Below are 20,483 nucleotides of genomic sequence, written 5' to 3'. Positions count from 1 at the left end.
AGTTTACAATACGGCTAATTAAGCCCTTGGATCTCCCGGGTGCCTGGGAGGTGGGGTTAGTGGAAATACAATACCCGCACAGCTGGAACACTATCAACGAAGACACCCCTTTTGAAGTCACCTTTGGCGATATGGCATGGAGTTTCATCCTACGACGAGGTTATTACCCGAATTACTGGATCATATGAACAGTATCATAGCTCGTCACCCCGGACCGCCTGAGATGGTCATGAACTATGACCCTGTGGGTAGAAAAATTAGACTTAAATCCGCCGCTTTTACTTATATGTTTTCTACCAGCGGGGAGCTAGCTAACATTCTGGGCTTGGGCCCCAAACACAGCGTCCAAAAATTCCCTTTCTCGGCAGACATTACAGGGGGTTTTAATTCCTTGTATCTGTACACGGATATCGTAGAACATCAGTTTGTGGGGGATTTTTCTGTTCCCCTGTTACGTTGTGTCCCCGTCCAAGGAAGGAACAACGAGTTTGTCACCATCACCTACGATAAACCTCATTACGTCCCTATCAGTAAACACCACATCGACACAATTACCATTGAAATAAAGAAAGATCAGAACAAAAGCGTCTCATTTCGCTTTGGCAAGGTGATCATCAAGCTACACCTGCGCCCCCGGAGAGAGCGAGTTTTCTAAAAAAGCAAAACAGTATTATGGCGATCCTAAAAAATTACGGCGACCCCAACGTCTACAGAAACTATTACAAAGCCCAGGCGGGATACGCCCTTCCTGGATATCATGGGGTCCCCATGATGTATGGGGCAGGCGTGGGTGGAATATTCCGTAGCCTCTTTCGAAAAGCCGTACCGCTTTTGAGGAGGGGGCTAGAGATTATTAAACCCCACGTAAAAACCGCCGCTCAAAACATAGCTAAAGACGTGGTAGGTCACGTCTCCCGCGCTGTTCTGGAGAAGGTGGGGAACACAGCTTCACAGGAAGGATCGGGGCTGATGTACATTAAAAGGAGGAAGAAGAGAAAGAGAAATGCGTCATATCTGCGACGCGCAGGTCCCCCGAAACCCTTTAAAAGAAGGGCTTTGACCCGCAGGGTCGGCCATAAGTGAAAGTCCAAGAGGAAGCCTGGGCGAAAGAGGAAACACTCGCCGGCTGATACGAGAGATATATTTTAATCAACATGGCTTTCGTTCACTGCGGGTCTGAAGAATGCACCAAATCCGAACTAGACTTGTTCCAAATAGCCCCTACGCAGACCAGCATTGAGAAAAGCATCTACATCGAGGTGCCACCTCTGTCGGCCGTTACGGAGTCTGCCCCCATTGACTTCTTTATAGCAGGGAATGGCGTAGATTATATGGATTTAAACAACACACTGCTGTACCTGTGTTGCAAGATTGTAAAAGGAGACGGAACTGAACTCAACGCGGGTGCCGAGGTGGGCCTGGTGAATTACCCAGTGGCCTCTATTTTTAGTCAGCTGGATGTCACGCTCGGAGACCGTCTTGTAAGCCAAAGCAACAACTGTTACCCTTACAGGGCCTTTATAGAATCGGTGCTCAATTACAGCAACGACACCCTCGCCACGCAATTTTCCGCTGGCCTCTTTTACAAAGACACTGCCGGACAACAGGAAGACACAGACTTGGATGGCGAGAATCTAGGGTTTGTGAGGCGTGCAAAGCTGACCGCTCAAAGCAGAACAGTAGAGCTTCTGGGTCATCTACACAGCGACCTGTTTTTTCAAGAAAAACTATTGTTGAACGGAGTGGATGTGAAAATTAAACTGACGCGCAGTAAAGATCCTTTCTGTTTAATGGGCAGCGGAACCGAAGGCTTTAAACTGCGCATTCTATCAGCATCCCTTTTTGTGAAGAAAGTACGTGTGGCCCCGAGCGTTCGTCTGGGGCACGCCGAGGCCCTGCTTACCGCTAATGCCAAATACCCCGTCGACCGTGTGGGAATGAAAGTGTTTAGCATCCCTGCGGGCAGCAGGGTCAGTAACCAGGAGAACCTGTTCTTGGGACAGTTGCCCAAAATGCTTGTCCTGGGGTTCGTGGATAACGATGCCTTTAGCGGAAGTTACGCTAAAAATCCCTTTCATTTTAAGCATTACGATATTAATTTTGTGGCCTTGTATGTGGATGGTGAGCAGATACCGACCAAGCCTCTGCAACCAGACTTCGAGGCAGGACGCTGCGTGAGAGAATACATGAATCTGGTACAGACGGCCGGTAAACACATGAAAGATCGTTCTCTGTTAATCGACCGTGAGGAGTTTGCACAGGGTTACACCATGTTTGCCTTTGACCTGTCCCCCGACCAGGAATGCGCCGATCACTATTCCCTGATTAAAACCGGGAACCTGAGAGCAGAAATTCGTTTTGGGAAGGCTTTAACCATTACCGTCAATATGATCGTGTATGGGGTTTTTGACAACGTCATAGAGATAAATCAGAGGAGAAATGTTCTGTTTGACTACATGTGAACATGGACACCGTGCAGCTCTCACGTGTCTTATCAACAGACCCTTACACGAAAAAGAATTTCTTAGACGTGTTTCCCTGCGATTGGCTCCCTGGCGGCAAGCTGTCTCAGAGACCCCTAGGTTTGGTGGTCAACACACATCCACACAGCCGACCGGGTGAACACTGGCTTGCCGTGTATCTGGTGGAGCGTAACCTTGGAGAGTTTTTTGACTCATACGGGCATCCCCCGAACAGTGTGTTCTTTCCTAAAAGCATTATGAAATTTTTAAACAAAAATGCCACAGACATTGTGTTTCACAACAGACAATTACAAGACCCCAGCTCCGTTGCCTGCGGCTATCACTGCGTGTTTTTCTTACACCATCGTAGCAAGGGTTTATCTTTTGAACGGATTTTAAAATTGTATTCTAATGACTTAGTGCAAAACGACCGGATGGTGATGAATTTTGTAAAAAATAAATTTAAATACTTGGCCATGCCTAGCCTTGCTCAAAGCATGTTTCAACAAGCCCAGACATGCGTATCTTGCAACGATTTTCATAGTCATGTTACCCAATAAAGCACCCCAGGTGGGGAGTTTAAAGACAATCGATGTTTGGCGTGGTTTTTTTAAAAAAAAAACAAAACACAATGACCCAATTCAGAAATGTTTTATTTAAAGCAAAACATTACCAGTTTTAAAAAAAAAAATAGAACGTGAAAAAGATCACAAACTGAGCCATTCGGCTCTTTTAGCCAATTTTCGTTTTTTAGATGGCAAAAAAGGGGTCACTGTTTCTTGGTCCACACCGGTGTCGGCGATTGAGGCCTTGAGGCGTTCCAAAAGATCTCTGTTGGTCGCGTTGCCCATGATGGAAGATGGCATGTTCAGTTCCGCCATGGCATTCATAAACACATCCCATCCTTTAGGTACATGTCTGCTAGGAACAGAGCGCGTCTGGGTGACGGCCCTGACTAAGTCGAGCATGTTAGAACCATTAACCACAGAGCCTTTGTACACAAAAGACCCTTTATCGGTCCATGAAGAAATGTTTTTATCTTGGCCCAGCTTATTTAGCAATACTGATGCATTTTTCTTATAACGCTTATTCACGTTATCCAACACCTCCTGAGCAACAGAGTCTGAGGTCTTTGGTGTTTCGGAGGGTTTGGCAGTCACACTCTGTTCCTGTTCTGGTAGAAACAGACTTAGTTTTCCTTTGTCCACATCGCTCTGCTTCACGTACGTTAGGTACCTTTGAAGCACGGTGCTGTAAAGTTTAGCCTTTTCATATTCACCTAAGTCAGTTCTTTGAAGAACAGATTTCATTTCAGCATCCAGTAAGCGAGTTGCAGTCGTTCTGATATTTTCCTCTGCCGGAGGGGGAGCACTTAATTGCTCCAACTGCCGGCTGGGCACCAGGTACATTTTTTCTGCATACTCCATTATCGATTAGTTAAAAGCCCTGTTATCAGAGGGATAGCAAAACTTAACAGGGGTCCTATAAACCCCCCAGACTGCTTCACCAGACGCTTCTTTCTTTTAAGTGAAACCCTTTTATTACACAAAGTTTTTATAAGCGTGTGTTTCTTTTTCAGCACACGCACTTGCTTCGGTGTTAAAGGTACGTTTCCTTTTAAGGTGTTGAGCGCTATTTCTGAGATGGCTGCTACTAGATCGTCAGAGGCCGAGCACAGTATAGCCCTCCTTTGCTGTGGGGACGATTTGCTAAGTAATTTTAAAAGGCCCAGGTTTCTTTTCACGCAGCTAGACATGTTTTCAGTCAGCAACCCCGGCTGCTAAAAAGGGACCTGCCAATAATTCATCTCTTTTTATACAGGGCTGTTGTTCTTTTTAAAGTATAAACTGCCGGCCAGTCTGGAGGGAAAAGACCAGTTCTTAGCCTATAAGCTTCTGGTGTGGAAGCATTTAAATCCACCACCAGGTAGCCATAAGGCCTTTTGGTAGCATCCTCAAAAGCTTCTAGAAAGAACTGAGCTTTGCCGGGGTACATTTGCCGAGCGAGTGTAGCAATTTGTAATCTGTCCCTGGGGTTTTTGAACAGAACCATGTATTTTGTGTTTAGGTTAATAGTGCGACTCTTTTTTCCCTGGCAAAATACGTTCTGAACTATATACATAATGCTCAGGTTCCTGTGATGCACGTACTTGGTAAAGGCTTTCTCGATTTCATCGCTTTCACAAGCGGAGTTCATCAGATCGTCTATGATAATCATGTTCACTTTATTGGTAGGAAACAAACGGTCATCGTCAAAAGCATCAGGCAGACCCTCCACAAAATTGATAAAGGGGTATTTACAGAGCAGTTCTTTATACAAGGGTTGCCAACAACTGTAACACCACACAATATTCTCAGGCGTAACAGACAATGTTTGTTTGGCATTATCCAATACATTTTTTATAAAGTAACTTTTCCCGCAGTTGCTAGGTCCCGCGAGAATTGCAGAAAAGGGGTGTCTCCACCTCGTATCCATTTTTCAAAAACCGTAGGGCAGGGTTTTAAACCCTTCTCCTAGGACCCTCTTGTTGTAAACGAATTTCTGTGTTTTTTTAAGGGTTTTTGTCTCTATTTGCCACTGATTTTTGTTTCTTACAATAGAGGGTTGCTGCACCTCTATCTTTTTTGAGGGGTTCTCTCGCAGACCCGTGCAATAGTCCAGGACTAGATCTTTCAAACTGTCAAAGTTGATCTTTTCACAGTTTGCTACGTTCAGGGTAATACCTTTGACCTTCATACAAGCCTTTCCTCCCGACAGTTTGTACCCGTATGTTTTTGGGCCTGCCGACACAAACTCGGTGATGTGTTGATCTGGTGGGATCTCGCTCGTGAGGTCCCCTAAATAATCCCCCAGAGGGGGATTCCAGGCCCCCTCCCTTTTCACAAATATCACAGAGTCAGTGTCGTGGTACAGGCACCGCTCTTGCAATCCGTCTAGGAGGTTGTATAGTTCTAAGCGGGCATAAGCGGTGGTGAAACAGGCTATGAAAACATTGGTATTGCCAGAGACAGAATAACGGTCTTTTGCGTGCTTCCAAGATACGCACGCTGTTTCATCGTCGATAAACTCACAGGATGAAACCTCGTAGTTGGGGGAAAATAGGTACTGAAAGAGTTCGTCGGGGTCTCTCACGATGCTGGTATTGGGTAGGTTGGTTCTTTGGCCGAATTTACCCCACAGAGAATTTAAAAACAGTTTAGCAATTTGGCGTTTAGCGGGGTTTAGCCTGATCTCGTGTCGGCGTAAAAGCACGCCTTCTTTCTGGTAGAAATCGTTAACATACTTATTTTGTTTGTCTTCGTCTGTGCACCAGCTGGGATACCCTGAAGCCTCTTGTTTCTGGCGGAGGTGTAATTTTATGTACTCCGAAAAGAGTTTATCAGATTTTTCATTAAAATGCCAGATTTCATAGATTTTAGCCACCACGTACCCCTTCGCTATGGCTGCGTTCAATTCCACAGTGCACCAAGTCCCCAGGATGGCCCTCTCCTCGTCAGTGTGGGTGCACGTCTCCCGCTGCACGGTTTCCGCGCAGGTTCGGCATAGCGGGAACATAAGCTTGCCGCCCACTCTGACAGGTAACAATGGGAAAAAGAGGCCTCGTGGGGGGTACACTTTAACTTTTGCAATTCCAAAATAATTTGCAAGGGGTCCAAATTTGTCATAAACTATATCGGGGTGCCCGATAGGGTAGTCTTTCGTTTTGTTTACAAAAGGGTACAAGCTGGTAAAATCATAATAGTGGATTTCTTCCCCGGGCTTAGGTTTATAATATAGACGGATGGCGTTCGTCCTCCCCCCAAAAAGAGCATCCCTAGGCATGAGAGGCTGGGGTAACTGGGCTCGGTTTAAAAAGCTCGCAAGCTCCCTGTCTGTTTCTTTCATCACCACCCACTCGTGCTCCCAAAGAGTCCTCACTACAAAACCAAGCCGTTTTAGATAGTCGGTCTTGAGCTGCGTCTTGTAATAAAGAAACCCAAAAGTTGTCCCCGTCATAGGATTTTGTGCTTTTTCACAATGACAGGCGACACAGCCGTGAAAAAAACACCCATTAAACTCAAAGGCTGTGTGTACCCCGTCAATATTGGCATAACCGTCTAAAAAGTAGGGGCCTACCTGTAGTTCCCCACCCTGTAAAGCGTGCCGTATTTGTATATGTTCTTTTTGAGAGATATACAACAGCCACTGGATAGATGGGGTCGAATATCTCTTTTTCTGTCTGTGATAGTTGTCTGGAGGGAGAAGAGCTACCGTGTTAGGCTCCAAAAACATAAACCTGTACATAGCCATGCAGACGGATGCCAGCGTTATGTACCGGAACGGACCTATACACAGTTTTATCTCAGTGAATTTACCGGGTTCTCTCTCTACTAGATCGACCTTCTCCGTCATATTCATAATTTCTTTTCTGTATAGGATACAAGCCTGTCTCAAAATTTTTACATCCTGCTGGCAGTAATACGCAAGCTCTTTCTGCAGGTCAAAAGTCTCAGAGCTGTGGTCTTGATACCAGTCGAGAAACTCTGCTTTTTCCCTGGGCATCATGCTTTCTACACCGTAGTGCTCCACACCGGGCATAGGCCCCACATAATTTTGATTTTCTAAAGTGTTAAAAAAATGTGGAAAATACCCTTTGCAACCTTCAAACCCCATCGCCTGTGGGAGCTTGCTAAGCTTCATGGGCAAGAAGTTTAAAGAGTCTATAAAACGAATGCCAAGGGCCTTAACTTCCACACACATTAGTTTACTGCCCTGAGTGATCAGTTCTATGCACATCTTTTCCTTCAGTAACTGTCTAACGCAGAAATACGCATCATAACCTTTGGAATTGTGTGCTAGGAACGTGTAGTCCCGGAACTCTTTGCCAATAAAAGTCTTAACAAACATAGAAAGACATTCGTCACCCTTAAATTCCCAGGATTTTTCCGGCTTTAGGGACATTGCAAAAATATAATTAGGAGTGTGCAACCCAGTCTCCTGCATGCATTCAAAATCATAAAAAATATACTTTTCTGATGATTCGGGCTTTCTAAGGCTGTCCATAAAACAGAGGTGAATGTCTACATCTCCAACGATCAAACCCTGACACTGCTTACAGCGCCTCCCTTTACACCTGTGCTGCTTGTCCACGTACGCCTGACACTTACCGCACAAAGTTTTAGACAGGCATTCAACTTGGTTTTTTGACGCACAGTTGACATGTCTGTCTAAACACTCTTTGGACCGACAATACAGTTTACAGCTAGGACACCTCAGCTGCACACCCATGTTGTCAGAGCATGTTGCGCTCAAGCAGAGACGGCAACGATATCTGCAAGAATGGTCGTGACTGTACACCGTGTGGCAAAACTCACAGTAATTTTTTGCTCCGAACAACTTTTTCACATCCAGAACCCCATAGTAATGTTCATTGTGCAACAGGATGAAATAAGTCTTAGGGTACACGGGGCCCCCCGTTTTAAAAAAACCCCAGCCACCTTTCACCGCATACAGCACCACCTGTATGTTAACTCCTAAATGCTGTTCAAACTTTGCTACATCAGTGAGCATAACCTTTTTTTGATCTGACCACCCCAGTTTCTCGTGCAACTTTCTCGCCTCTGCTAACAATTCTGCATCTGTAGGTTTATGACCGGCCATGACAGCCAAGAGCCCTCCCGCAAAACATAGATTGGTACCGGTGTAAGTCAGGTCTACTAAACATTGTCCCTTTTTATGAATAATCTGACTACTAAGGATAGAATTTAAAACTCTTCGAGTGCCCCCACCCCTATTTTTTACAACTGTCACAACAAGGCGCAACGTCCCATCGAAATGCAATTCTCTATTGCTCTGAAGCAGCTTTGAGGTCTGGTTCAAGAAATCCTCAGCGGACAGCTCATCCCTAGTTCTTCTGACTGAAAACAAAGGGTTAGTTAAACGACGGCTCTCTAAACGTAACTGTACGTAATCATCAGGGCCTACCCTACCATTAACATCATCAAGAACTAGCTGTATCCCTCTGTGTATGGCTTCAACAGCCTGTTGAGCTGAATTTATTTGCTCAAGATGGACAAAACGAAACTCCTCACAATACACCGACCCCCCAAATCTAGGTAATTCACGTTGCCAGCTTCTCACTCTCTCCATATACACCTCTGCATTTTCAGGGTTACTTGGGGGTTCCTCTACGGAACCATCAGTGGCATCTTCTACATCCGATACTAATTGAGAGTCAGACTCTGAGACGCCTCTGTGAGGGGCATTGGGAGTCGATGGGCCTCCGTCTAGAGAGCACTCTGGGGAATTTTCTAAACCAGAGTCTGATTTCGCCTCCCCATTTTCAGACATGCCAGTTTGAGAGCCTCTGGTAGGGGGCATCTCTTTTTGTTTTTTTTCCCTCATTACCTCTTTAGCCCTTTTTAAAATTTTTACAGCGACCCTGGCCTGGAATTTTTTGGCAGCCATCTGTTTATCCCCCAAGCGCCGTCCGCCCTTTTGTTTACACACGAGCTGATGTGCACCCTTGAGGGTACCCCTTTCCACACCTAGTCATGCCTGATCAGAGCCACCCTTTCCAGCCCCCCTTTCTTTTAGGCCCCCTGAGGATTCAGCGTCCATCAGTTTTCTGAACAAAGCGTCGTATTTTTTCCAAATCTTTTTAGAATGCCGTAGTTTTAGACTCCCCGAAGATACAGCGTCCATCAGTTTTCTGAATGAAGCATCAAACTCTTCCCAAATACTAGAATATGGGGGATCTTTGTCAGTCCTTAGTTTTTTATTCACAACCCCTAGAGTGCCTGCTCTGGGTTTGTGAATGTGTGTGTTTCTGCACACATTCAGAGCCCCTAGAGTGCCTACTCCGGGTTTGTGAATGTGGACGTTTTCGCTCACAGTTTTCTCAGGGCTTGGTGCGGCGGTGGCCACTGAGGAACTGGAGTTGTGTTTGCATGGTTGCAATACCTTGGCATCGCAGGTGTTTTCAATCCTTGGTTTTTTATTCACAATCCCTAGAGCGCCTGTTCCGGGTTTGTGAATGTGGGCGTTTTCGCTCACAGTTTTCTCAGGGCTTGGCGTGGCGGTGGCCGCTGAGGAACTGGAGTTGTCTTTGCATGGATGTTTTTTACCAGAGTGTTTTGTTTTGTCCTTGGGTTTGACGTAAATGAGGTTTGGACTGGGCTGATGCTTCATCTGCACTCTTGTGCTGTTTTGCGTTGATAAAGGTCTCAAAGCAGATTCCTGGTTCTTTGGTGGTTCTCGGGGAGGGGTCCTTGTAGCTCCCACTACAGCCTTGTCAGAAGGGCTGCATATGCCTGCTTGGGGCAGGAGGGGGGAAAAAAAAGCATTTTACAAAAACGTAACTTTGCCAGCTTTCTCACCCACACCTATGTATGTACTTAAAATACAAAACCTCATAAATTAACCAGACTAATAAGCAAAATATATTTACCCGGCTTCATCCATCCATCTGTCACTGATACTTGTGAATTTTTCTTTTCAATTGTCTCTTTCCTTTTTCTTTTGAGCATTTTTACCCGCTCAAGTTTTGACCGTGCTGTAAAGCAAACAACATTCTAATAAAACACATGAAACTGTCTAGTAAACTTTAAAATAAAATAAAATAATATCCATTAGAGTGTTTTTTCTATTTAAAAAAGTCATAGCTTTAAAACAAAATAATCCATTTCAGGCTGTACAACAATCACAGGTTTTGAGTTTATTTCTACCACTTTGAAAACAACCCCCACAAATATTTTTTTTTTAAAAAATACATCTCATTTTGCAAAGTAAAAACCCTGTTAATTGGAAACACACCATCACCATCAGTTTGTAGACATATACTTTTTAAAAACTGCCTATGTTTTACACACACACACACACACACACACAGAGTTTAAAACACTGTTTGCAACAAAATACTTTTCAATAAACCCACATGCTTTTAAAAAGATCCCTGGTTGTTCTGGCCCCCGCCCTGCCCCAGCCATGTGTGCTTGGGGTCTTTGGGGTAAGAAAAACAAGCCAAAATGTTAGTTAGTATTAGCTCCCAAATCCCTATTCAACCTATGTAATACCTGAAGTTATTAAGCACAACTACAGTTAAAAATGGTTTTTACCTTGGCCTGGTGATGAACTGCAACTTAAAGTTACTGGCTCCATGCTAAACAGATCACACTGCAATACAGATATGCACCATTATTTACTAAGATAGCATGGCCAAAAAATGGCATTATATAATATATATATATTTTCAGAGTTAAAAAAAAAAACCAGGGAACATACCTCCACTTGCACCCCAGCAGCAATTCAAGAGAGTTTCTGTTGAAAGAGACAGTCTCCAAGCTACCTGAGGTTTTGTGTTTTTTTTTTACACCATCCTAACTCTTTTGTTTCAAAATAGTTAGCAGGTTGATTGGATCACCCCTCCCTAGCATTCCCTTTTGTGATCGGGGGTGGGGAATAAGTTTTTCTGCACAATTGGGCTGCTTTTCTTTTTTTTTTCTTTTTTAAGTTCAAATACTTTTTGTTCCCCCCACCCTGTAGGGCCTTCTTACAGTAACCATTTCAAGTGAGGGGCCCTTTGCAGATATCAATGAATGTCTTGGGGCTTGTTTTTGTTTTTAAAAACATGTTCTTTCATGCTTAAAGTTTGGTGGGACGGGGGGGGGGGGTGATTTCTAGAAAAAGTGCCCCGTGGCCTTCAACCAACTCCTGGGCCATATTTAAACTGGCCTATAGCGTTCCACCAACTCCAGGGGTTATATTTAAACTGCCCAATAGCATCTGCAAACTCCTGAGGTTTTATTTCATTTCATATTAATCAGAACTCACCATCCTCACCCACCCACCTCCCTTACTATGGGTGCACCCCCATCAAAATTAACCCTATGGCAACAAGGGTGAGTAATCACAGTCACCCTGGCTATTCAGTGAGGGGGGGAGGGGGTGGTGGTTAAACCCGTTCAGTTCAACAGAATAAGTCAACTCTATTGTACTCAACCACATGTCTGAACCATCCCCGTTTGTTTTATTGTAAACACATTTTTAGGGTATTTTTCCCCCTCCCACAACATACATTTCAGCTTTTTTTTTTTTTGCTGTAAATGGGTCTCTCTTACACAAAAGACACAAGAGCTAGGTTCTCACAAACAATTTTTTTTTTATTTAAAAGACATACAGCTCCTTCAAAACAAACCAAGATGCTCCATTAAAAAAAGAAAGAAAGAAAAAAAGACTTTAAGCTCCCTTAAGGGCCAGAGACCTTTTAACAGAAATACAAATAGTCACAAAGCCCTTTTCAATAGATTTTTTTTTTTTAAATTTACAGCTACCAAGTTTTATATCGCATGTTTGGCACCTCACCATTTTCTAACTTAATCCTTTTAGATTTCTTACAAATAGCCTTTTTCTTAAGCAGGGTTCTGTAACTTTTTGTGCGGACCAGACGGTCAATATAACGCTCTAAGCAGGCATCTTCCGGTTTGGTCATTTTCTTTAAAACATGGTCAGGGTCTCCACTGAATTGCACAGCATTTATCAAGGTCACCCCTTGTGCTAAATGTTCTTGGGTTAGGCATAGACATTGCATAGCATAACCTATGGCAATCACAGTGTTTAATAAGCTTTCCAAACACAGCTCAGCACACAGGCCCCGGAGCTTGCAGTTTATATCCACTGAAGTCCAAGTCACACAGTCATGGTGCCGCTGGCCTGGTGCATCTATGACACAGCCCTCACAATCTTCAAAAAGCTTTTCCCTAAGACAGTGATTAAGAACAGAATAAACAGCAACGCGTACAATAGTCCGCATGACTTTGTTACGCTCACGACGTGGCACTGGCTCAGTCAGTTCCATGCCAAGCCTCCTCCTAAACTCCTCATAGCCGTCATCCTCGGAGTCCTCTTCAACATTTTGTATTGGCGTTGAGCAAAAACAAGGTGGGCCCGGTTCATCTTCGCTGCTTGGTGCAACGCTGTCCAGAGTCTCCGGGTCCTCTAGAAAGGCATCATTGAGCTGTTGAGAGATTTTTTTCAAAAAAGAAACAGCGTAAGCACCCCACTGCTCGGTTTTTGATTTACACAATCCCTGGTTCCTAGCCCCGTTACAACCCCATCCCGACCGTCACTTCTTAAGCATTCATTTACCTGAGCGTTCATCTTGTCCACTAGTGACTTCCCCAAGCTGCGATCACCTTCCTCCTCCCGGGGGGTGGACAACAAGAGGCCATCACGCTCATCGTGGGGCCCCACAAGCGGCTGGGTTTCAGGGTCCGGGGTATCCATCAATGGCTGGGCCAAAGGGTCCTCCTCAGAACTCTCGCTGATGTAGCGCTTTCTCCGCGGTTTGTTGAAGGCCTTCGGGGCTAAAACAAAGTCCGAAGTTCTCACGGGGGTGGTGAAGGAGTCCATGTTTCCACGATTTCTAAAACACGCGCTCTTGGTAAAAGACAGCCTCTTCTGCCCGACGCTGGGCCTTATGGGGTGATGGTGCTGCGCTCTGATTGGCAGAGGGGTCATACGCCCCTCTTCTGGGTGGTTCACCCCATCCCAGAACCTGCCCTATTTTGGTCAAATCTGCTCTCGGGCCGGCCTGATTGGTAGAGGTTGGTGGGAGGAGTTGTTAGAGGGGTCACACGAATCATTTCCGGACGGGTCACCCCGCCCCCGGAACTAATCCTAATTGGTCAAATCTCCTCTTGGTCCTATCGGAACAAAACCCCTCCTGATTGGTAGCGGGGTGGGAGGAGGAGTTGTTAGAGGGGTCACAAGACCCACTTCCAGAGAGGACACCCCCACCCCGGAACTCGCCCTGATTGGTCAAAGCTCCTCTCTGGGAGGTCCTACGGGGCAAAACCCATCCTGATTGGTAGAGGGTGGGGGGGGGAGGAGTTGTTAGAGGGGTCACAAGACCCACTTCCGGAGAGGACACCCCGCTCCGGAACTCGCCCTGATTGGTCAAAGCTCCTCTTGGGGGGGAAGTCCTACGGGGCGAAACCCATCCGGATTGGTAGAGGGCAGTGGGAGGAGTTGTTAGAGGGTTCACATGACATACCTTGCTTCCGGTCACGTGGCAGCCTTGACCCTGGAAGTAATACCCCATGGGGCAGGACTTCCGGTGGGGGGGGGGGGGCAGAGGTCAAGGGGTGGGGTAAAAGGGGTCAAGGGGTGGGGTGGGTGTCACATGACACACCTTGCTTCCGGTCATGTGGCAGCCTTGACCCCGGAAGTAATAACCCATGTGGCGGGACTTCAGGTGGGTGGGGCTAAGAGGTCAAGGGGCGGGGCTAAGGGGTCAAGGGGCGGGGTCAGGGTTTGATTGATGGTAGGGCCCTTATACTACTTAAGAGGCTGCTGAATTTAATAATAGTCAGACAGGTAACGATATCTGGCCAGGGGGAAGAAAAGCATCTTTTACTTCTTTTTCAAAAAGAGGAAAGCAGCCAATTATATGCTTCAAGTTGTAAACAGTGTAGCTGGCTGTACCTCGAAGAATCAAAGCCTTGTCGTGGAACATCATTGGCAAATAGGTGAGCACTGGAAAGTCTGTAGAAGCCTAATGATCTGGATGCTATGGAACCGTTTCTATTGATGACTCTTCATAACTGGTAATGAGTAATAATAAATAATTGACAGGTTTTGCTAACTGGAGATGTGTACAGACTAGGTGGCCATTCCTACCAGGGAGAAGTGAGGGTAAGTGGCTGTCCCGGGCAAGGAGGTAAGAAATACCAGTCTCCAAACATCCATGTGTATATCAAGTGGTGTGGAGTTTCCTTTCAGGGAGAAGAACTGTGGTGGACCTTACTTGTCATGGGGAGAGTGTGAAAAGCAGAGGTAAGACAAAGCAGCATGGACTTGCCAGCTGCTCAATCCATAAACGACTCCAATGAGAAGACGCTGTTATTTCAAGGAAAAACAAACATAAAACAAACAGTCACTTCAAGTCAGCAGAACACAGACACGGAGGTAAGCATTGAAGTTTCCCTGGTTGTCAAATGAATCTCATGCTAAAGCAAGACTTACAGACCAAATAAATAAGTCACACATTGCATATCTCCAGAGGGAAGACGACCAGAGGGCTGTTGTGCTCTTGTAGGGATTAATGCAAATGCAACTAGCTGAACCAGGCATCTCAGTTGGGAAGGATAAAAGCACATTTCTTTAACATGCAAGTGGAAATGAATAGATCCTGTTATACTTTCAGATGAGAGAAATGCAGCTGATTTGAACTTTGAGGGTGAAAAACTTCAGGAAGTTCCGAGAAGATCTGAGATATCTGCAGGAAGGAAACCACTGAAACTCATCACTGCTGCCAAGAGGTAAGGAACTCACCTCATAATGGAGAAATTAATGGATCTGGTTTCCCTTCAGGTGAAAGAAATGCAGCTGATCTGATCTCCGAGGGGTTGAGGACTATAAGCAGTCATATTACATAAGAATACAGGAACACATGTTCCCAGACCTGCAGAGAGGGAAAAAAGTTGCCTTCCTTGACTAGAATGGAAAGACAATCCCTTATCACCATCAAGTTTCAAACCCACAATGCAGGAGACTGTCACTGACAGTGGTGAGCGCTTAGGATTCTCTTATTGCCAAATGGAGCAGATCATGACGCATCGAGTACATTTATGGGCCTGTAAATCTGATAATAAGCAAACAAGTTACCTGTCAAATGCTGCTCTCTACAGCCAGAGCTGTGCTCTGCAACAACTAGTTTGTGAAGCTGATTTGTCTTTTCAGGAGAAGAGTTACAGACGCTCAGGATTTGAGCACAAAGGAATAGGAATGGAGCTGAACAGATCCAACACCTGAAAGGACAATTGGATCTCATAAGATATGAGACCATGAAAAAGACCCTTCATTCAATAAAGCAACAGAATTGGCTCTGAGGAGAGGTAAGAAGCATTTGGTAAGTCTACCAAATGAGCATACAATCAACTCTACAAAGTTGCTAACTTATGTTGTGTCAAAGAGTTTGTTACAGCTGATCACACATCTCAGGATCTAAGAGGAGCTGATGGGCATGGCTGACCTCAGGGGATTCATCTTTATCAGGAGATTAAGAACCTGCTTGTCACTTCTGAGTGACATTAGTGGCTTTGGTTAGACTTTCAGATGAAGGAAACACAGCCAGTGTGGTCAGTATTCAAAAATAATGTTCAAAAGTTGCCTGGGGTCATCTCTTGGGCTAAGGGGAGCAGCTGGTCCCATCTGCTGGGATGGAAGCAAAGAAGAAAGCACTGGCCACTGGTTAGTACTGGGACACAGACAATCCCCTGGAGGGGTCTGGGACAGGGTATGTAACCACAGTGACCAGGGGTCCTTTCCCCACTGTGGTCCTGGCTCGCATGCACAGGGTGAAACTGATCGCCATGTTTGGGGTCAGGAAGGAATTTTCCTCCAGGGCAGATTGGCCAGAGACCCTGGAGGTTTTTTGCCTTCCTCTGGGGCATCGAGCAGGGACTAGCCCTTTGGGCCATTTAGAAACTGACAATAAAATCTATTAGAGAGAACTTGTCGCCCTTCGTTTTTTGCATTTTCTATAAACCTGTCCTGTGCCCCTCTGCCAGGCCCCTGCTCTCAGCCAGGCAGCAGGGCAGAGTCCCTCCCTGGTGCACTGCTCCTCCCCCTCAGAGCCAGCCTGGCCCAGCCCCATGTCACTCTTTCACCCCAGCAGGATCCCAGCACAGGGGAGACCAGCCTGCCATCCCAGAGAGGGCACAGCCGTGTGCATGGCCCCCGCGGGATGGGGAGGGTAAATGGCCATGTGCACCGGTCGAGGGGAAAGCAGGAAGTGCAACGGCACTGTTACCACGTTCCTCTCCCAGGATGCCCCGAGGGGTCAGGGCAAGGGCTTTGGTCGGCCACATCCAAACGCTCTGCCCCGCTGCTGTGGTCATAAGAGCCCCTCTGGCCAAGCCACTGATGAGCGGCTCTGAAAGGGGTGGTCAATGACCCCAAAGCAGCTCTTCCATTGGCAAGGTGGAGCCACCGCTTCCTGAGCACCCTAGCAGGAAATAATAGTCCCCCAGGGCTGGTTCAGCTCAGGGAGCCATCAGGCATCCACAAAGCTCTTGCCTTCAGCCAGCCCTTTCCCAGGAGCTGGGGGCTGGAAGCTTCTGTCCTCTGCAGTCTGCTCCAGCTGTGCTGTCTTCTCCTTTAACCCCTCTCCAAGTCTGGCACCTCTCAGGGCAGTGCTGGGTTGGCCCACACGAGCTCATTCCCCCTGTATTGCCCAGCGTGGGGTCTGTAGATCTCCTTGCAGGCATTCTGGGAAATCAGAACTCCATCATCTGCCCCAGGGGGACTGGGAGCACGACCCGGGGACACGGGACAGGGTCAGTTCGTATTAGTAGCACACGGCTGGAGGGGATGGAAAAGGGAGAGGGGCCAGCAACACGTTACTTCAGTTGTGCACTTCTGTTTAACCTCCAGTTCCTGCTGCCTGCCTATCACCCCCCCTGCGTCCACTTCCTGCCCCCCCAATCAGCTTCGCAGCCGCACGCTGAACTCAAACCAGAGGGCAATGCCCAAAACGTTGTTGTGGGGCCTGAAACCTCTATAAACCCGTCTACTGAAAGCCATTGGGGCCCGATTCTCCCTGCAGGGAGACCGTGTCTCCAAGGTGAAGTCAATAGGAGTGACTCGTACCTTGGGAAGGCGGTTGGGGGGAGAATGCGATATCCTGGGCTAAGATACCATGGGAATTGTAGGCGTGGCTCACAAACTGCAGTGCAGGAGGGGACCTAACAGCAGAGAAGAGCAAAATGGGGGCAGGCCGTGGTCTTGGTTTTCAGCTTCTATTTGGCAAAATGAACCCAAACCCAGGGTGAGGGGAAGAAGGTCAGATCAGGGTTTTATTTTATTGTAACCCCCCAGAGATCATGGAGTGGTGGAGTGATGGTTCTGGCCTGTCTCAGCCTGGCCTTAACACGGCACCATGGTCTGTACACGCCCTGCCTAGGAGGAGCTGGCTGCAGGGCAATAAACCCAAGAGTTAAAATCCCAGAGCCCAACATGTGACACATTCTGCACGTTGGTGATCACAGCCCCACCGACAACACAAAGAGCTGCTCCCTCCCTTCATGGAGAAGGGCAGAGCTTAACTGTGCATCAGGCTGCCACACACACTGGAGCCCCAAGCGTTAGCCAGGGTCAAACACCCCAAGACACAAAGCAGAGAGGGGCTGACGGCACAAAGGCACAGGGCAGACACAGAGGCTGGACACCTGCAGCTCCATATTGGTTTCAGAGGGAGATGCAGGAGCTCAGCATGTGGCCAGGGAAAGAGACACATGAGTGGGGAGAGTGAGGGAGACCCTGGCAGGGGAGGGGAGATCGGATTGAAGGCAGCGTCTGTCACAGCCTAGGGCTAGAGGAGACTCCGTCCAGAGGACGCAATGGGAACTGTCGCACGGCCGGGCTTCTCCCCAGCTTGCCAAGGGCTCACTGCCAAACCAAGGCTCTGATGCAGTTTAGTCCCAAAGTGGAACGAATCAAGACAGTTTCTCAGCTCACTTTCTGCATCTCCGGGGTCTCTGGCAGCTGCTTCCTCCCCTTTCCTACCCCAGTCTCCCTCAACCAGTTCCTCCTCACAGCCCCTCCCTCTCGGGAATGCCCTCTGCCCCTGATAGCCCCAGGTGCTGCCTTGCCCCATTCATTGGCCCAACACAGGTGCAGGACCTACTTCAGTTCCAGGTGCCAGCCACCGACTGACATACCCCCCTTCAGGAAAACCTGCCTTTTCCCTTACTTGTGAGTCCTCCTCTGGGCTGCTCTCCCCCCAGGCCAGAACAGACTCCATCGAGAGTCACATGTAGCCATATTCCCCAAGTTCCCCTCGCTCCTTAACGCCAGTCTTCGTCTCGGTCAGTCTATAGAGTTTCATCTTCTCCAGGGTTTCGAGGTCTCTGCATGCAGTGTCTCCAGCTCTGCCTCAAGCTCCTGACCATCAGGATCAGGCCACCCCTCTCCTCCCCCATGGCCTGAAGTCCTGCAGACAGCTGCTCCTTCTGTTGCTGAACCATCGATACCTCCATCCTGCAGCTCCAGTCCTCCTGGGGCATCTCCTGTCCTCAGTACGGAAACCATAAAATGGGTGTCCCATTTCCGCGTCTGCAAAGGATCACTGCTTTCACCTTGGCCATGGAGGCTCCACCTGGGTCCCCGTGCCCCACACCCCTCGCACACACACAGAGAGCCCTGAGCTCTGCCTGGGTCAGGGAACCCCTTTTCATGAACCCTAAAACTTCAAAAGTATGAAGCAGTGTCCTCTGGAGACAGGACAGAGCTGGTTTTTCAGAGACATGATTTTGGGAAACTCAGCCTAGTGCCCTTTTTACTGGGCCATCACTGCTCCTTCCTGAATTAGCACAGGGAAAGCCCATCACTTCTCTGCCTCTCCCCCCACAAGGGGCACCACCAGCCCTGGCTACAAATGTCATTTGTGCTGCCGAGTCCTCCAGGGTCTCCCCTCCACAGCCTGCTTGTGGCTACAGCTCCCCTGCTGCATGGGCTGTGTCAGCACTCCCTTCCCCCGCTTCAGGAGAGAGTCACTCCCCAAAGATGGTACAGGGACACATTGACCCCTCCTAGGGTTCAAACCCACAGCTGGAGGATGGTACCTAACCATGTGAGAGGGGTAATACACAACTTGTCTGTATCAGTGTATAAAAGAGGGGTCACGGAAGGTACATCTGGCCAAGGGGGCAGTGGAAAGTCCCACTGCTGACTGAGCTGGTCCATTCTCAGGGGCGTCCGTGTCCCAGTATCCACCCAGAGTCTATGGGGTGCGAGTACAAGTGCTTTGTTGACAACGGTGGCAAAGGCGCTTAGCCAGCTTTGAACGAGTCTGTGGTCTTTTGGGCAGTTTGACTGAGGTCTGCTGGGCCAGCTACCTGGCCAGAGCCAGGACAACATATAGGCCCACACAGCCAACAATGCTGGGGGCTCTGATAAAAGGACACCTGATCATGGAAGGCTGGAGTGATGGGTCTGGTATCAGCCCATCTCCAGCTAACACTGAAACCCCTGCCTGGATTCCCCGGTACAGAAGGTGCTGGCTGTCAGTCCCCTGGTGGGTCTGCAGCGATCGGCCTAGACCACAAGATGGAGGGCACAGCACGGTGCCATGAAATGCAGCCAACAGGGTTAGTCCTGAGAGGGGCTGATCACCTGCAGCTCCCACTGGTTCCCGAGGGAGATGCAGGAACTCAGCCCTGCTCAGCATTGGCCCATTCTGATGGAAGTGGAACATTCCACCGTAGGGGTGGTGACCGAGACAAACCCAGAGGTGGAGACAGGCAGGGGAAGGGAACTATGACGTAAGCTTTCATAGGTGAGGGCTGCGTAAGTCCCACTCCATCCAAGTCACAGGGAAACTCTTGACCCTGAAACTCACTGTCACAGACAGAGCCCCAGCTGGTGATTCTAGATCTAAAGTGTAATTTGACTCATTTGAGAGTTCAGAGCCAGCCAGAGCCTTCCCCCTACAGCTCCCCTGGTGGGATGTGGACCAGGTCACTTTGCCCAGACGAGGAGGTGGTGACAATGACCTGCGACTGTTGTGATGCAGTGATTGTTGGGTCGGCCACCAGGGGCTGCAGCATTTCACACCAGGACGTCGCCCAGAGCACATGGCTGCTGCCCGTGTGTCTGAGTACAGGGACCAGGGTGATGGAGTAGGAACTTCTCGGACCAAACTGCTTCCATTGCTAAAGAAGGGAACGTGCCTAAGGAAGCCACTTATACCTACTACACTGGTAAGAAAACAGCTGACTGTAAGGAGAGAAAAAGGATAAACCCATACAGCCATTCATCCCACAGAAGGTGTGCATTTATACTCACCGTTACAAAACGAATTTAGTGAGAAATCATTGACATTTGTTGCCTGACAAAAATAATCTGTCAAACATTGATCTTTGCAGCAGGTCATATTTTGAGAGGCAAGGATGACAGATGGCTGTAGGATACAGGAAGGAATTAGCAGATCCATCCTTTTAAGGAGGTAAGAAATACAATACGCCATTGCCCAAACAAACA

General features: G+C 47.7%; 1 protein-coding gene across 2 annotated transcripts; it reads right to left on the bottom strand.

Moving 5' to 3' along the window:
* Positions 1-8,675: 8,675 nt before the first annotated feature.
* Positions 8,676-10,728, bottom strand: LOC141996779 (uncharacterized). Of its 2 annotated transcripts, none has more exons than XM_074969074.1 (3): positions 10,559-10,728; positions 9,892-9,996; positions 8,676-9,757 (listed from the first exon to the last, which is right to left on the bottom strand). In XM_074969074.1, exons 1-3 carry the CDS (start codon positions 10,599-10,601, stop codon positions 8,994-8,996), a joined length of 912 nt encoding a protein of 303 aa, XP_074825175.1. In that variant the 5' UTR covers positions 10,602-10,728; the 3' UTR covers positions 8,676-8,993. The 2 variants fall into 2 exon arrangements, with proteins under 2 accessions (XP_074825175.1, XP_074825176.1); XM_074969075.1 differs by having other exon boundaries at positions 8,676-9,754.
* Between the last annotated feature and the right edge of the window lie 9,755 nt (positions 10,729-20,483).

Source organism: Natator depressus, chromosome 12, assembly GCF_965152275.1.
Source record: "Natator depressus isolate rNatDep1 chromosome 12, rNatDep2.hap1, whole genome shotgun sequence".
In the NCBI taxonomy this organism is placed as follows: Eukaryota; Metazoa; Chordata; order Testudines; family Cheloniidae; genus Natator; species Natator depressus.
This window is presented reverse-complemented; position numbering and strand designations above follow the sequence as displayed.

Coding starts and splice junctions, on each gene's coding strand:
- LOC141996779 (XM_074969074.1), bottom strand. CDS start 10,601: ATGGAGCCAGTAACTTTAAGTTGCAGTTCATCACCAGGCCAAG. Junction 9,997..10,558: donor CAGTTCATCACCAGGCCAAG/GTAAAAACCATT, acceptor TTTGCTTTACAG/CACGGTCAAAACTTGAGCGG. Junction 9,758..9,891: donor AGATGGATGGATGAAGCCGG/GTAAATATATTT, acceptor TCCTGCCCCAAG/CAGGCATATGCAGCCCTTCT.